Source organism: Bidens hawaiensis, unplaced genomic scaffold (genome assembly GCF_021521415.1).
Source record: "Bidens hawaiensis isolate Kalapana, Puna unplaced genomic scaffold, B.hawaiensis_p1.1 tig00002572_1, whole genome shotgun sequence".
Classification (NCBI taxonomy): Eukaryota; Viridiplantae; Streptophyta; class Magnoliopsida; order Asterales; family Asteraceae; genus Bidens; species Bidens hawaiensis.
The window spans coordinates 963,056-976,497 of record NW_027491140.1 but is presented as its reverse complement, the minus strand read 5'-3'; the positions used below and the strand labels follow the sequence as shown (position 1 = coordinate 976,497).

Genomic DNA, 13,442 nt, shown 5'->3' with positions numbered 1-13,442 from the left:
ATGCAAAAATATGAATGTTCATAGTCGAATAGAAACTAATGTTTTTAAATAGAAACAACTGATGAGCTTTCGGTGGATTTGGCTGTTATGGATTGTCATGGTTGGGGATGAAAAAATGACAAGAGACGTAATTCGGCTGAATAACAAAACTGGTTCCTCAATAAAAGGTTTTGCCAATATTATGTCTTGAACAAGAGGTCTTCGTATCAAACAAACTCCTGTAGTGAATATTACTTTTTAAAACTTGCAATAAACATTTAATTGGATTTTGTGATCATACAAAATTACCCACATAAGGTATATAACTTATTAGTTAAAATTTACAAATTTATTGGGTGAAAAATCAAGCATAAAAAGTAGCCTTTGTAGGGCGTTACAATATGTAGTCTTTGTAGGGCGTTACAATATGCATTTTGGACTCATCTAGATTTTGCTTATGTTTTCACTAAGGTATCTCAGTTTATTTCTGACATCTATTAAACGTCACTTGATCGCTATTAAGCATATCCTTCGGTTCCTTAAAAGTAATACGACTTATAGGTTGGGTATTCACAGTTAATCTACTAGCATTACTATGCATGCTTATGTCAATGCTACTGGGCTAGTTGCGTAAACAATCGCATGCTTATGACAGGTTTTGTGTTTTTCTTGATCCAACCTTGTTCGGGAGTTCCAAGAAACAATATAAAATTGCTTGTTCAAGCACCAAATCATAGTATTATGCCCTTGCTCAAATTGTTTCTCGGCAATGATGTACTTCCTCCTTGTTACACGAGCTACACATCTTTTACTAGTCCACCCTCATTATGGTTTGCCAACATTGGTGTCACATATTTAACAACTATTGTCTTGTTGCATACGGTACCGAACATCTGGAGATTGATTTACACTTTATTCGTGACATGGTTCTAGCACGGCATTTATGTGTGTATTGATGTTCATAATGTTGTTATACTAATGACAGGGCTTGCTTACACATGTTTTGATTTTCTTCATCTAAGCTTTACGTTTCTGCTAACGGTTTACTTGAAGGGGGGGGGGATATTAAAGTGTTTCTATGGTTTAATACTTATGCTTATTACTTATAATGTATTTACCTTATAATAACCTCATTCGTGTGTTTTTATGTCTTGTTCTGTAATCATTGAAGAACGGGGACATGAAAAAAAAAGAAAATGAAATAGAGAAGGAAAACTTATTATCTCAGAATGGAAAATTACAAATACAAGAAACAAAAAACTATATATTTAGACAAGAATACACGGACGCATATGTTATAGGGCGTGTAAGTTACACGTCGTATAACATATACGACATATATGCTGGCATATAAGATATATACACTCACCCCCACCCCCCTCAAGTTGGAAGTTGAGAAAACCCCAACTTGCATTACAGCGAGTGAAAATGACGCCCTAGTAAGATCTTGATAAAAATGTCAGCAAGCTGATCTTTCGTGTTCGTATGCACCAAAGTCACTAGGCCCTCCTGTAACTTCTCAAGAACAAAATGACAATATATATTGCAAGCTGACTATCACATTTGAGTGTGATAGGAGTAATGTTAGGAATATTGAAATTTGTGAGAAGTCTCGTCAACTAGGCAAGTTCGGCAGTCACGCGTTAAAGAGATCGGTAATCGCCTTCAGCCGAGCTTAAAGAAACAGTAGGATGCTTCTTAGATTTTTTAAGAAATCAGAGAGTCCATTAGGGATACATAAAAACCACTAACCGATCGACTCGTATTAGGACAAGTGGCCTAGTCTGAATCACAGAGTGCTTGAAGACCAAAGGAAGGATTATTATTAAAAATAATCCTTGAGATAAAGTCCCTTTGATATTTGACTGGGTATGAAGTTCTGCAATCCAATGAGAAATCCTCGGATCTTGCATGAATTGACTCATAAATTAAACAGCAAAAGCAAGATCATGTCTTGAATAAGTAATGTAATTAAGTTTGCTAACACGCTTCTTGTATTGTAAAGGGTCATCAAGAACAAGACCCTCACGAACTTTAAGTTGTAAATGATGAGGCAATGGTGAGGTGGTGACAGGAAGATTAGAAGTATCAAATTCTGAACGCATGTCCTTAGCAAATTTTCGTTGACTCATGATAACACCTTTGTAGTGTAAAGAAATTCTATACCTAAAATATAATTGAGACTTCCCACTGATGATCGGAAGTATCTTTGATTTTGAAAGCTGAATCCAAGAAAGTCTTGAGATTATTGATTTCTTCTAAATTGTTCCTAGTAACTAAAATGTCATCGACATAGACAGTGACATAAACCACTGATGATCCCATAGACTTTGAAAACAGAGAATTATCATTCTGAGAACCCACATACCCTCTTGACTTTAATGCGGAAGACAATTTCCCATACCATTTTCGAGAAGTCTGTTTTAAACCACATGGGGATTTCTGAAGTTTAAGCACCAGATTATCAGGAAGTTGCATTCTAGGTGGTGACATCATATAGATATCCTCATCCAAATCTCATAAAGAAAAGCATTTATTAACATCAAGCTGAAATAGATGCCAACTTTTCTTTGTAGCAACAGCTACAAGGCTTCGGATAATGGTCATCTTGATAACAGGAGAAAAAGTTATATTATAATCAATCCCCTCTTTTTATGTGTCTCCCCTCACCACCAATCGAGCTTTACAACGTTCAAATGTCCCATCTGCTTTGTGTTTAACTTTAAACACCCATTTGCATTTAATAGCTTTCTTCCAGGGGGAAGATCAGTAGCAGGCCAAGTATTATTGTTTTCAAGAGCCCGAAATTCAGCTTTCATGGCATCTTGCCATTCAGGAATGCCGGCAGCTTCCTTATAAGAAGCAGGCTCATGCAAATCAGAAATCGCTTGAGTGAGAGACTGAATGGAAGGAAGCAGATGAGAAGTAGAACAAGAGTTAGAAGAAGAGTATGAATAGTAACAGTATGGAAACAATGATGAGAAGATTCAGAGTTATGACAAACATAGACATTTAAGTATGAGGGTGGAACAGAAATTCTCGAAGATCTTCGAACAGGCTCAGTAGGATCATTAGGAAGAGGATCAGGAATAGGAACAGAAGATGCAGGATTAGGATCATGAATAGGAGGAGGAGTAAATAAAGGATCATCAAAAACTTGATTGATGAGGTTAATAGATGGGAAGATGAATCTTTCTTTGGTTTAATCACCGAAGGAAATAAAGCTTCAAAGAAAACGTCTCTTGATATGACAACTTTGTTAGTATCAAGATCATACAATTTGTATACCTTTTTACCAAGAGGATAACCCAGAAAAACATAATGCACAACCCTTGGTTTGAATTTATCTCTTCCATGAGACAATGTGGAAGCATAAGCAAGACAACCAAAAGACTTCATATGATCATATGAAGGAGCCTTTCTTATTAAAACTTCATAAGGGGTCTTATCGTTAAGAATTTTGGTAGGAAACCGATAGATTAAATGTGTTGCAGTTAAAACACAGTTACCCAAAAACTGAACTAGGAGCTTAGATTGAAACATAAGAGCTCGTGAGGTTTCAAGAAAATATTTATGTTTTCTTTCAACAATGTCGTTCCGTTGAGGGACAGCTACACAAGTGGTCTGATGAACAATGCCTTTACTCAACAAATAAGCACTTTGAATAGATCTAGATCCTAGTTCAAAAGCATTATCAGATCTGATGCATTTTACGTTAGTGCCAAACTGGTTGCTAAACATTTCAATAAAGAATTAAAGTATGGGAAAGGCATTGGTTTTAGTTGAAAACAAATGTGTCCATGTGGTTCTGATTTAATCATCCACTATGGTTAAAAAATATCTAAAGCCATTATAAGTAGCTGTGTGATAAGGCCCCCAAACATCAATATGGATTAGCTCAAAATTTTATTAGTTGATGCGATACTAGTAGGAAATGGCTTTTTAAGTTGTTGTGCTTTAGGACAAATATCACAATACTCAATAGATTCCAAAGAAACATTAGAAAATGAAAGGTAATTGTTTCAGTTTGTAGATTGGTAAATGACCAAGTTTGTTGTGCCAAATTTCACAACTTATAACAGAGTTACAAACATTATTGAAACAAAAGAATTGACTGGAAAATGCTTAGTGGCCTCGAGGAGGTCAAGACCATTCAGTATATCACCAAGAACCTGTGGGCTCTTCAGAAAAGGAGCCTGCAAGACACAAGTGCTTTTAGAGAAAAGAACAATACCATCAGTATTATAACATAATCTTGACACAAAGAGAAGATTATTTCTAAAATGTGGCACTAAAAAAACATTCGATAAGGAAATATATTTAATGGACTTTGACGGATGTGCCATTTGGAAGAGTGATGTAAATTTTATTTTTAAGAAAAGAACCGCTTGAAACAGATTTTGATCATGGCACATTTGATCATTAGCACCAGTATCAATGATCCATTTGGAATAATGCTTTGAAGAATTGCAAGACATTATACATCGAAAAGATTCCTGATTGATGGTTGTGGCAATGCTGGAAGCATATGTGGTTGAAGCATCAGGTTGAACTTTAGTTTGCTGCAAGAAAGACATCAAATGATGATATTGTCGTTGAGGTATTCCTTGCTGCTGTTCAGACTGATCTTGATCACTTTTTCTTTGATCTTCAGTAAGGTTAGTAAAATTCTATCCTTTGGTGAACTTGAAATCTTTAGGGAAACCAATCAGCTTATAGCATTTGTTCAATGAATGCCCATTTCTCTTGTAATGAGTGCACACCAAATTTCTCATATTTTCCCATGTTCCTCCACTGCTTGCATTCATAGATGCAGAAGATGAAGTGAAATCGGTGGCAGTGTGAATTTTTTTTTGCTTCTCATATTGCATGAGAATACCATATGCACGATTGATAGAAGGAAGATGCTGCATCATCAAAATGTTACTTCTGATAGTGTCATAACTAGGATTAAGGCTAACAAGGAATTGAATCAGCCATTGATCCTCATCTCTTAGCAAAATAATGAGCAACTCCACAGGTGCATGAGGGAATGGTATTAATCGCATTCAGCTCCTCCCTATTCAACTTCATCTTAGCAAAATAAGTAGCAATATCACTGCTACTCTGAGTGATTTGGCAGAGGTTCTTCTGAAACTGATAAAACTTAGCACCATTTGCTTGACCATATCAAGTGTTCAACTCATTCCAGAGAATCTGAGTAGTTTAAGCACACAAGACACTATCACAAATATCATGAGTGAGAGTGTTGAGAATCCATGATATCACCATATCATTGCAACGCTGCCAAATTGCAAGATGTAGTTCGTGAACTGGCATGGTTAAAGTGTGGTTGATGAAACGGAGCTTGTTTTTGGATGACAAAGCAATTGTCATTGCTCTTTTCTAAGATCCAAATCCAATACCATCAAAATATTTCAAAACGAGAATCGTAAGGGGATGATCCTAAGGGTGAAGCTAAAGAGGGTTCGAGGAATCGATGGACATATCTGTAGGAACAGAATTGTTCGAATCTGCCATTGAACACAACAAAACGAAACAAATGCACGAGAAAAAGAGCAAGCTTAAAAGTTGAAACAACTTACGCGTCGTATAACCGTATACAACATATAAGATATACGTACAAGAGGTATACGCCGTATAAGAAGACAAACTTATATGGATCAAAGAAAGTTATGCGGCGTGTATGTATATACGAAGGTATACATATACGGCGTATAAGATAGTCATGAAGAATTTTTGACAAGATTTTGTGTGAAAAGCTGATTGAAAAGATCCAACTCTTTGATAGACTTTTCAACACCAAGAGTATGACATGTTGAGAACATATGGAGAATTTTGAACGCTTAAATCTTCTGGAATGAACAAAATAAAGGAGAAAATAGATGAATTTGAGGATTTGAAAAAGATAATAAGATCAAAATCCAAAGTAACACAGGAACGATGAAAGAGAATGATCAAAAGATAAAAAACAAACATCGGATGAAAAGAGAAAACCGATGAATTGACAGAAACTGGTTGAAATAAAGAGCAGGATTAACAGCGCTGCTCTAATACCATGCAATGCTCGAAGAAATATGACATGAAAAGAAAAGAAGAAAATGAAGCAGTGAAGGAAAATTTATTATCCCAGAATGAAAAATTACAAATACAAAAATCAAGAAACTATATATATATATACGTATATATATGCACGTGTATATATATATAGACAAGCATACACGGACACATATGTTATATAGCGTGTAAGTTACATGCCGTATAATATATACGGCATATGTGTAGCCGTATAAGATATATATTTGCTCACAAGTTCTAGTGAAGAGGCTCACTTTGCCATTATTCATGTAAGAGCTCTTTGGTCCTTTGTGATTATGTTTATTCCTACATGTATTGGTATTCTTTTTAAAACATTTATGAGTAGATAAACCAATATAATTTCTAAAGCTCTATAATTTCCTTACAAGTGTCACTAGAACAATTAGGTCCAAACTTATAAGAATAAAGCATTTCTCGTATTTATTCATCCACAGAATATCATATTAGAAAAGAAGATAAAAAAAAATAGAAAGCAAACCTAAAATTTAACAATTGAAGCAAAAGGCTATATTAAGTGGCTACATTAATTATTCTTGATATCTTCATGCTGCAATAACTTTATATCTGAAGAAACTTCATCAGTCACCACACTCGAACCACAGGACGACGACGACGATGATGATGACGATGATTCATATTTGACATTCATCCCATCATTTCTCATCATAAAACCATGATGCAGAAGCTCTGTCTGTGGAATTAAACCACTTGATATAGTCTTCCCATCTGCAACTCCAGCTACCTTTCTACTTCTTTTGTTCAAGAAAATGTGACATAGAACCCAGTTTCCCATTTGAATCCAAGATCTCTGCTGAAACTAACAACGAAAACACCAAGATAACCATTATAATTACGCGTACTGATACTAAGTTCACAAATTTTAATGTAAAAACATATGGATTCAACTTATTTGTTGTTGTGCTTTGAGCCTATTGTTTTCAAAATTTTGTGATGCTTTTGTAAACGCGAGAATAATTAATAGTGAAATAATAAAAAAACAATTTCATAGACTAATTAACTAGTGTATATAATATGCGTTACCTTATCGTTGGAGCTAGTTTTTGGCGAGTATGACGAATGAACAAGACGATATTCATGCATAATCCAATAAGTCCTTGTGGTTGACTCCCCATGTGTGAGATTTGGATCAGTCCGAGGCTTTAAACAAGATCAAAAACACAATGTAAACCAGTCGAATGCTTTAAAAAAAATTGATGTAGAACAAAGGAAAATAAAATGAGACAAAATACAGAACTATCATTAGCTACCATTAAATACTAACAAAACTAACTGATCTCCTATTCTTTCTCGATCCATGCAGCTCCACAACGTCCATGATTCCCCAACGTTCTCATTCCTGTTTACTCGTTCTAATCTGGTATGCCACATGCTGCTATTTTCTTGCTGCATTCTGTTTTGATCCATCACCGCAGTATCCTTGGCCCAAGTTCTGCAAATGGGTCAGTCCATCAAGTTCCTGGGTCTTGGTCAATATTAGCCCAACATTCTCCCCCGTAATGTTGACATCCAAGACCCCTATTAACCTTCTCATCTCAGTGAACTTGACCCGCGGTAATGCCTTCGTAAGAATATCTGCCTTTTGCCACTCTCCTCGAACATGCTCAACATTAACATCACCTCTTTCAACACATTCCCGAATGAAGTGATACTTTGTGTCAATGTGCTTGCTTCGGTTGTGAAAAACGGGGTTCTTCATGAGTGCTATGGCTGAAACATTATCCACACTCAAAGTAAACTGTTTCACCTTCCTGCCCATCAACTCGGACAACAGGTTTTTCAGCCACAACCCTTGGCATGTGGCTGCAGCTGCAGCCATATATTCAGCCTCACAAGAGCTCAATGCCACGGTTCTTTGCTTCTGCGAAGCCCAGGTGATCAAGTTACCCGCATAATAAAATACCACACCCGTGGTTCCTCGTCTATCCTCCAAGTCCATACCGTAACTGCTGTCACTATACCCGTGCAGCTCACCTTTACCTTCTCGGCTGTACATCAGCCCATACCCTTTTGTACCCTTAAGATACCTCAAAATCTGTTTAATTGCAGCCATGTGACTTTCTTTCGGCTCCTGCATGAATCGGCTCACAACACCAACTGCATATGTGATGTCGGGTCGAGTGTGCATAAGATACCGGAGACACCCAACCATTCTTCTGTATTCGGTTTGGTCAACAGGCTTACCTTCTTCATCTTTCGTCAATTGCAGCTTGTTCTTCATAGGTAGCTTGGATGCATTGCACCTCTCCATACCCACCATATTTAAGATTTTACTAGAATACCCTTCTTGCTTCAAAGTAATGCCATCTTTACTTTGATTAACTTCAATACCAAGATAATAAGATAACTTGCCCAAATCACTCATTTCAAAAATCATCATCATCTTGGCTTTGAACTCGGTTATACTTTCTTCACTTGAACCGGTTACAATCAAGTCATCCACATAAACACCTACAATAAGAGCACAATCTTGTTTGTGTACCTTGTAGATGGCTTGCTCGTGAATGCACCTACTAAAACCGAGGGCCTTGAGTTCTTTATCTAGCCGTGCATTCCAAGCTCTCGGAGCTTGCCTCAAACCATAGAGGGCTTTATGCAACCGATACACCATCCTTTCTTTGCCTTTGACTTCAAACCCGACCGGTTGTGTTACATAGACTTCCTCTTTGAGTTCCCCGTTCAAGAAAGCGGATTTTACATCTAAGTGATGCACAATCCAGCCCTCTTTGGCGGCTATGCTCAACAGAAGCCTCACGGATTCGATACGAGCAACCGGTGCAAAGGCATCTTCATAGTCGACTCCTTGTTTTTGCACGTACCCCTTTGCAACCAACCGGGCTTTATGTTTGGTTATACTACCCTTTGCATCTTTCTTCAACTTGTATACCCACTTTAAACCAATTGGCCTGTGGCCCGTTGGAAGTTCGGTTAGAGTCCAAGTCTCGTTTCGTTCTATAGACTTTAACTCATCTTCCATGGCCTCGAGCCAAGCTCTATCTTCTGCAGCCTCTTCGAATGAAGTTGGTTCCTCATCAATCAACATCAACTCGCCATATAACTCTTGTACCCGTTCATCCGACATCGGTTCGGTCTCTTGATAGAGCTCATTTAATGATCGTTGGCCTCTTGTAGGAGTGTGATCGAACGTATCAACACCTTCATTTGAATCACCATCATCATCTTCATTTTGCACCTGTTCTGTTGTTGAGTTATTCCCTCTGTGTTCTTTACTTTGGCCACTGTGATTACTTTCACCAACATCTCCAAATTCATCGGCACACCAAGACACTATTGGGCCTTTCACATTAAGCTCACTGCTCCAGGCCCACTTCTTTCCCTCATCAAATACAACTTCACTTGGGGAAGCTATTACCACCTTCATATCAGCCGGATTTAGTAGCCTATACCCTTTGCTCTTTTCTGCTATTCCCAAATGAACCATCGGGATACCTCGATCACTTAACTTGGCTGGCTTCTTACTCACATCTTTGACATAAGCAACACACCCAAACACCTTTAAGTGTGACACTTTTGGCCTTTTGTTCTTCCACACTTCATACGGGGTTGCATTCTTTACCGACTTTGTTGCCATACGATTGAGCAAGTATACAGAGTGTCTAACCGCTTCTCCCCATAATTGATCCGGGACTCCCATAGACTTTAATATCGATCGGGTCATCTCCACCACGGTTCTATTTCTACGCTCCACCACCCCGTTTTGATGAGGAGTGTAGGGCGTAGTTAGTTGTCTTCTAATCTTCATTCTTTGACAAAAGTCATCAAATTGATGTGAAGTAAACTCGCCTCCTCGATCTGTTCTCAACATCTTTACATGGTATGAACTATCTTGTTCCATTTGCAATTTGAACTTCTTAAACATAATAAATGCTTCATCTTTTGTTTTTAGAAAATAAACCCACATAAAACGTGTGTAATCATCAACAAGTAATAAGAAATACCGATTACCTCCATGAGTTTGAGGTGAAATGGGTCCACATAAATCTGCATGAATTAACTCCAGTGGCTTGGTTGCTCTCCAAGTTGACTCTTTTGGAAATGACCCTCTTGTTTGCTTTGCAATCATACACCCTCCACATACTTGTCTTGGGTGTACTATGTGAGGTAAACCCTTTACCAAACATCTTCTGGACATTGATTCCAGTACATCAAAGTTCACGTGCCCCATTCTTGCATGCCATATCCAAGCTTCTTCACTCAACTTGGTTAACATGCAAACGGGTTTGGTAATTTGCAAAGCAATCTTATACAAACGATTTTGTGACCTTTGTATCTTCATAACCAGCCTCTGAGATTCATTATACATCTTTAGGGTTGCTCCATGCAGACGGATATCATAGCCTTCTTCAGTCATTTGACCCAAGCTTAAAATGTTGCTTTTTAGTGCTGGAATGTAGTAGACATTTGAGATCACCAACTGCTCACCATTCTTTGATTCAATTAATAGTGTACCCTTTCCAACTACTTGTACCTTTGACCCGTCACCAAACTTCACTTCTCCGGTTACGTTTGTATCTAGTTCTGCGAAGAACTCTTTAACCCCGGTCATATGGTTGCTAGCACCATTATCAAGATACCATGTATCTCTTGTGTCTGGGACAGCAGCTTGGGTTGGAATGACCTTATCTGCATTTAATAACACCATGTTTGTTGCTTCTACTCCACAAATACTCAAGAGCACTGCTGGCTCATCTTCTTGAGTTAAGTGTGCCTCTTCTTTCTTCTCCTTTGGTTCTTTGCATTCGGATGCAAAGTGACCATATTGATTACAATTGAAACACATTATGTGTTTCTTATCCCTTCCTTTCACATTGTTCCTTTGATCTTGATTCCCCGCATCTCCACCACGGTTACCCCTACCACGGCCTCGACCTCGGAATCCTCCTCGACCACCCCGGTCGCCTCTGCTTCGCCCTCCATGTTGCTGCTGACGCACACTGCCCTTTGCATTTTGTACTCCATTAAACCGAGAGAGTAACAAACTGCTCTCGTTGTTTTGGTAAGTTTGACGAAGATTCAACCGATCTTCGTACGCCTTCAAATGAGCAACTGCCTCTTCAAACGCCATTGAATCTACAGTAGCACTTTGTTCAATGGATGCTACTAGATTGATGAACCGGTCGGGGACGGTGTCAAACAACTTCCGAACCATCTCTTCGTCACCGAGTGTCCCTCCGACACTATTGAACTTTGACACCATACCCGACAATTTTCCTGCATATTCATCGATCGACTCTCCATCCTTCATGTGGATAGCTTCAAACTCACTCTTCAATATCCTCAACCGGGCCTTCTGTACTCGTTCTGCCCCGATATAGCGAGACTTCAGCGAGTCCCATACCTCCTTGGCAGTCTTCTTCTTTGCTGCCTGGGCCAACACCTCCTCTGGGATCGATTGGAAAATAAAGGCTCGAGCTTGTTTGGACTTCTTCTCGTCTACGGTCACGCCGGCCGCTGGCTCGATGGCTTCCCACAACCCGTGGGCATCCATTATTGCCTCCATCTTGATTGCCCAGGTGTTATAATTTGTGGATGTGAGAACTGGACACTGGAATGGAAAGGAGCTATCTTTTGAGGGGTTTGAGGTAGTTGCTATGGCTGACATGGTTTCGAATCGAAGGTATTTAGGCATACGAACGGATCAGAACAAGTGCTCTGATACCAAATGTGAGATTTGGATCAGTCCGAGGCTTTAAACAAGATCAAAAACACAATGTAAACCAGTCGAATGCTTTAAAAAAAATTGATGTAGAACAAAGGAAAATAAAATGAGACAAAATACAGAACTATCATTAGCTACCATTAAATACTAACAAAACTAACTGATCTCCTATTCTTTCTCGATCCATGCAGCTCCACAACGTCCATGATTCCCCAACGTTCTCATTCCTGTTTACTCGTTCTAATCTGGTATGCCACATGCTGCTATTTTCTTGCTGCATTCTGTTTTGATCCATCACCGCAGTATCCTTGGCCCAAGTTCTGCAAATGGGTCAGTCCATCAAGTTCCTGGGTCTTGGTCAATATTAGCCCAACACCATGCATAGCCTTGCCTTTGTAGAAAACAAGTGTTTTCTTCATTCCGGTAATGATCTCCTTTTTTCTTGAGTTCAAACTGTTATTACAACACCTTGTGATCTGTTTGTCAAAACCAGTAGCTTTCCAATATCCGTCATCGCTTGCTCGGTTTGATCTTTGTCCATTTCCAAACTTAGCTTCATTCTTGCTGAAGAAGTACCTATCTTGCTCCCAATCTCCTAATATTTGATCATCAAACTCAAAATTAAAAGTTATATAATTGGGCTGTAAATAAATCACGTAAATTATAATAAAAAGATTTATTTTATACTATATTGTGAATTTTGATTATATAATGTCAAACTTTATAATGATAAAATTGTAACATAGTTTTGAATTTGTTTCAACTTGAAGATAAAGCTGACAAGAAAAACTTATGATGAATAGCGTTTTTGTGACAAAGCAAGCATAGTTTTTTTTAAAGGAAAATATATTGCAACAAACATATTTCTAACCAGGCAAGTCCCAAGGGCTGAATTTACAAATGTTGACGATCTCAGGAACGATAGAAGCCGGAAGAGGGCACGAGAAGACTTTACGAATCAGATACTGAAACACAATCTCTTGATCAGTTGGCTGAAACCTGAAGCCTGGTGGCAATCTAATGGCTCCATCTCTTACAAAATTTAGCTTTGATACATGCATGTTAACCTTTTCTCCATGCTTATTTTGATGAGTTGACATCCAAATAAATTTTAGAAGACAGTTTTCAAGAAGAAGAAAATGGTTTATGTCTAAGTTGAAGTAGAACATGTGTTTAGTCTTTATATACTAGTTGTTGTCTATAGAATCAAACCAAAAGGTTTTTCTTTTTATCATTTTGGAACATATGCTATATTGTACTTGTCCCTTAAGTTTTGCGAGCATACTATGCACCAAATAAACCCTTTTTTTTCATAAACTTTAGTGAACAATGTTTTAATTTATCTTTAAGACATGTATTTCATTTGAAATATTAAGAATATATGGAAATTAAAGTAAAAGTGAAAGTATTTCTTTACTTTTAACTTGGCTTTGTGATTATGGGATTTTTAAAAGCATGCTTTGAGTAGGTTGAGTCATATGCATTTAAACATGTCTCACAAATGCAATTGCCTTTGTCCTACCAACCCAATTGATTTCTTGGCTTTTGGGTCCTTGATTCTGTCTTTATTTTGTATTCACTTGCAATGTAAAAGACTTGGCACCACAAAATCTTTAGAAAAACTCGCCATTCGGGTAAAAGAAACAAGCTTTTTGCTATGTAATAG

At 37.9% G+C, this 13,442-nt stretch overlaps 1 protein-coding gene across 3 annotated transcripts; it reads right to left on the bottom strand.

Annotated features, from left to right (window-relative positions):
* Positions 1-6,521: 6,521 nt before the first annotated feature.
* LOC143620418 (NAC domain-containing protein 83-like) lies at positions 6,522-12,915 on the bottom strand. Of its 3 annotated transcripts, none has more exons than XM_077092120.1 (4): positions 12,648-12,915; positions 12,157-12,371; positions 7,120-7,212; positions 6,522-6,895 (listed from the first exon to the last, which is right to left on the bottom strand). In XM_077092120.1, the coding sequence occupies exons 1-4, from the start codon at positions 12,874-12,876 to the stop codon at positions 6,602-6,604; spliced, it is 831 nt and encodes a 276-aa protein (XP_076948235.1). In that variant the 5' UTR covers positions 12,877-12,915; the 3' UTR covers positions 6,522-6,601. The 3 variants fall into 3 exon arrangements, with proteins under 3 accessions (XP_076948235.1, XP_076948237.1, XP_076948238.1); XM_077092122.1 differs by having other exon boundaries at positions 6,522-6,889; XM_077092123.1 differs by having other exon boundaries at positions 6,522-6,886.
* Between the last annotated feature and the right edge of the window lie 527 nt (positions 12,916-13,442).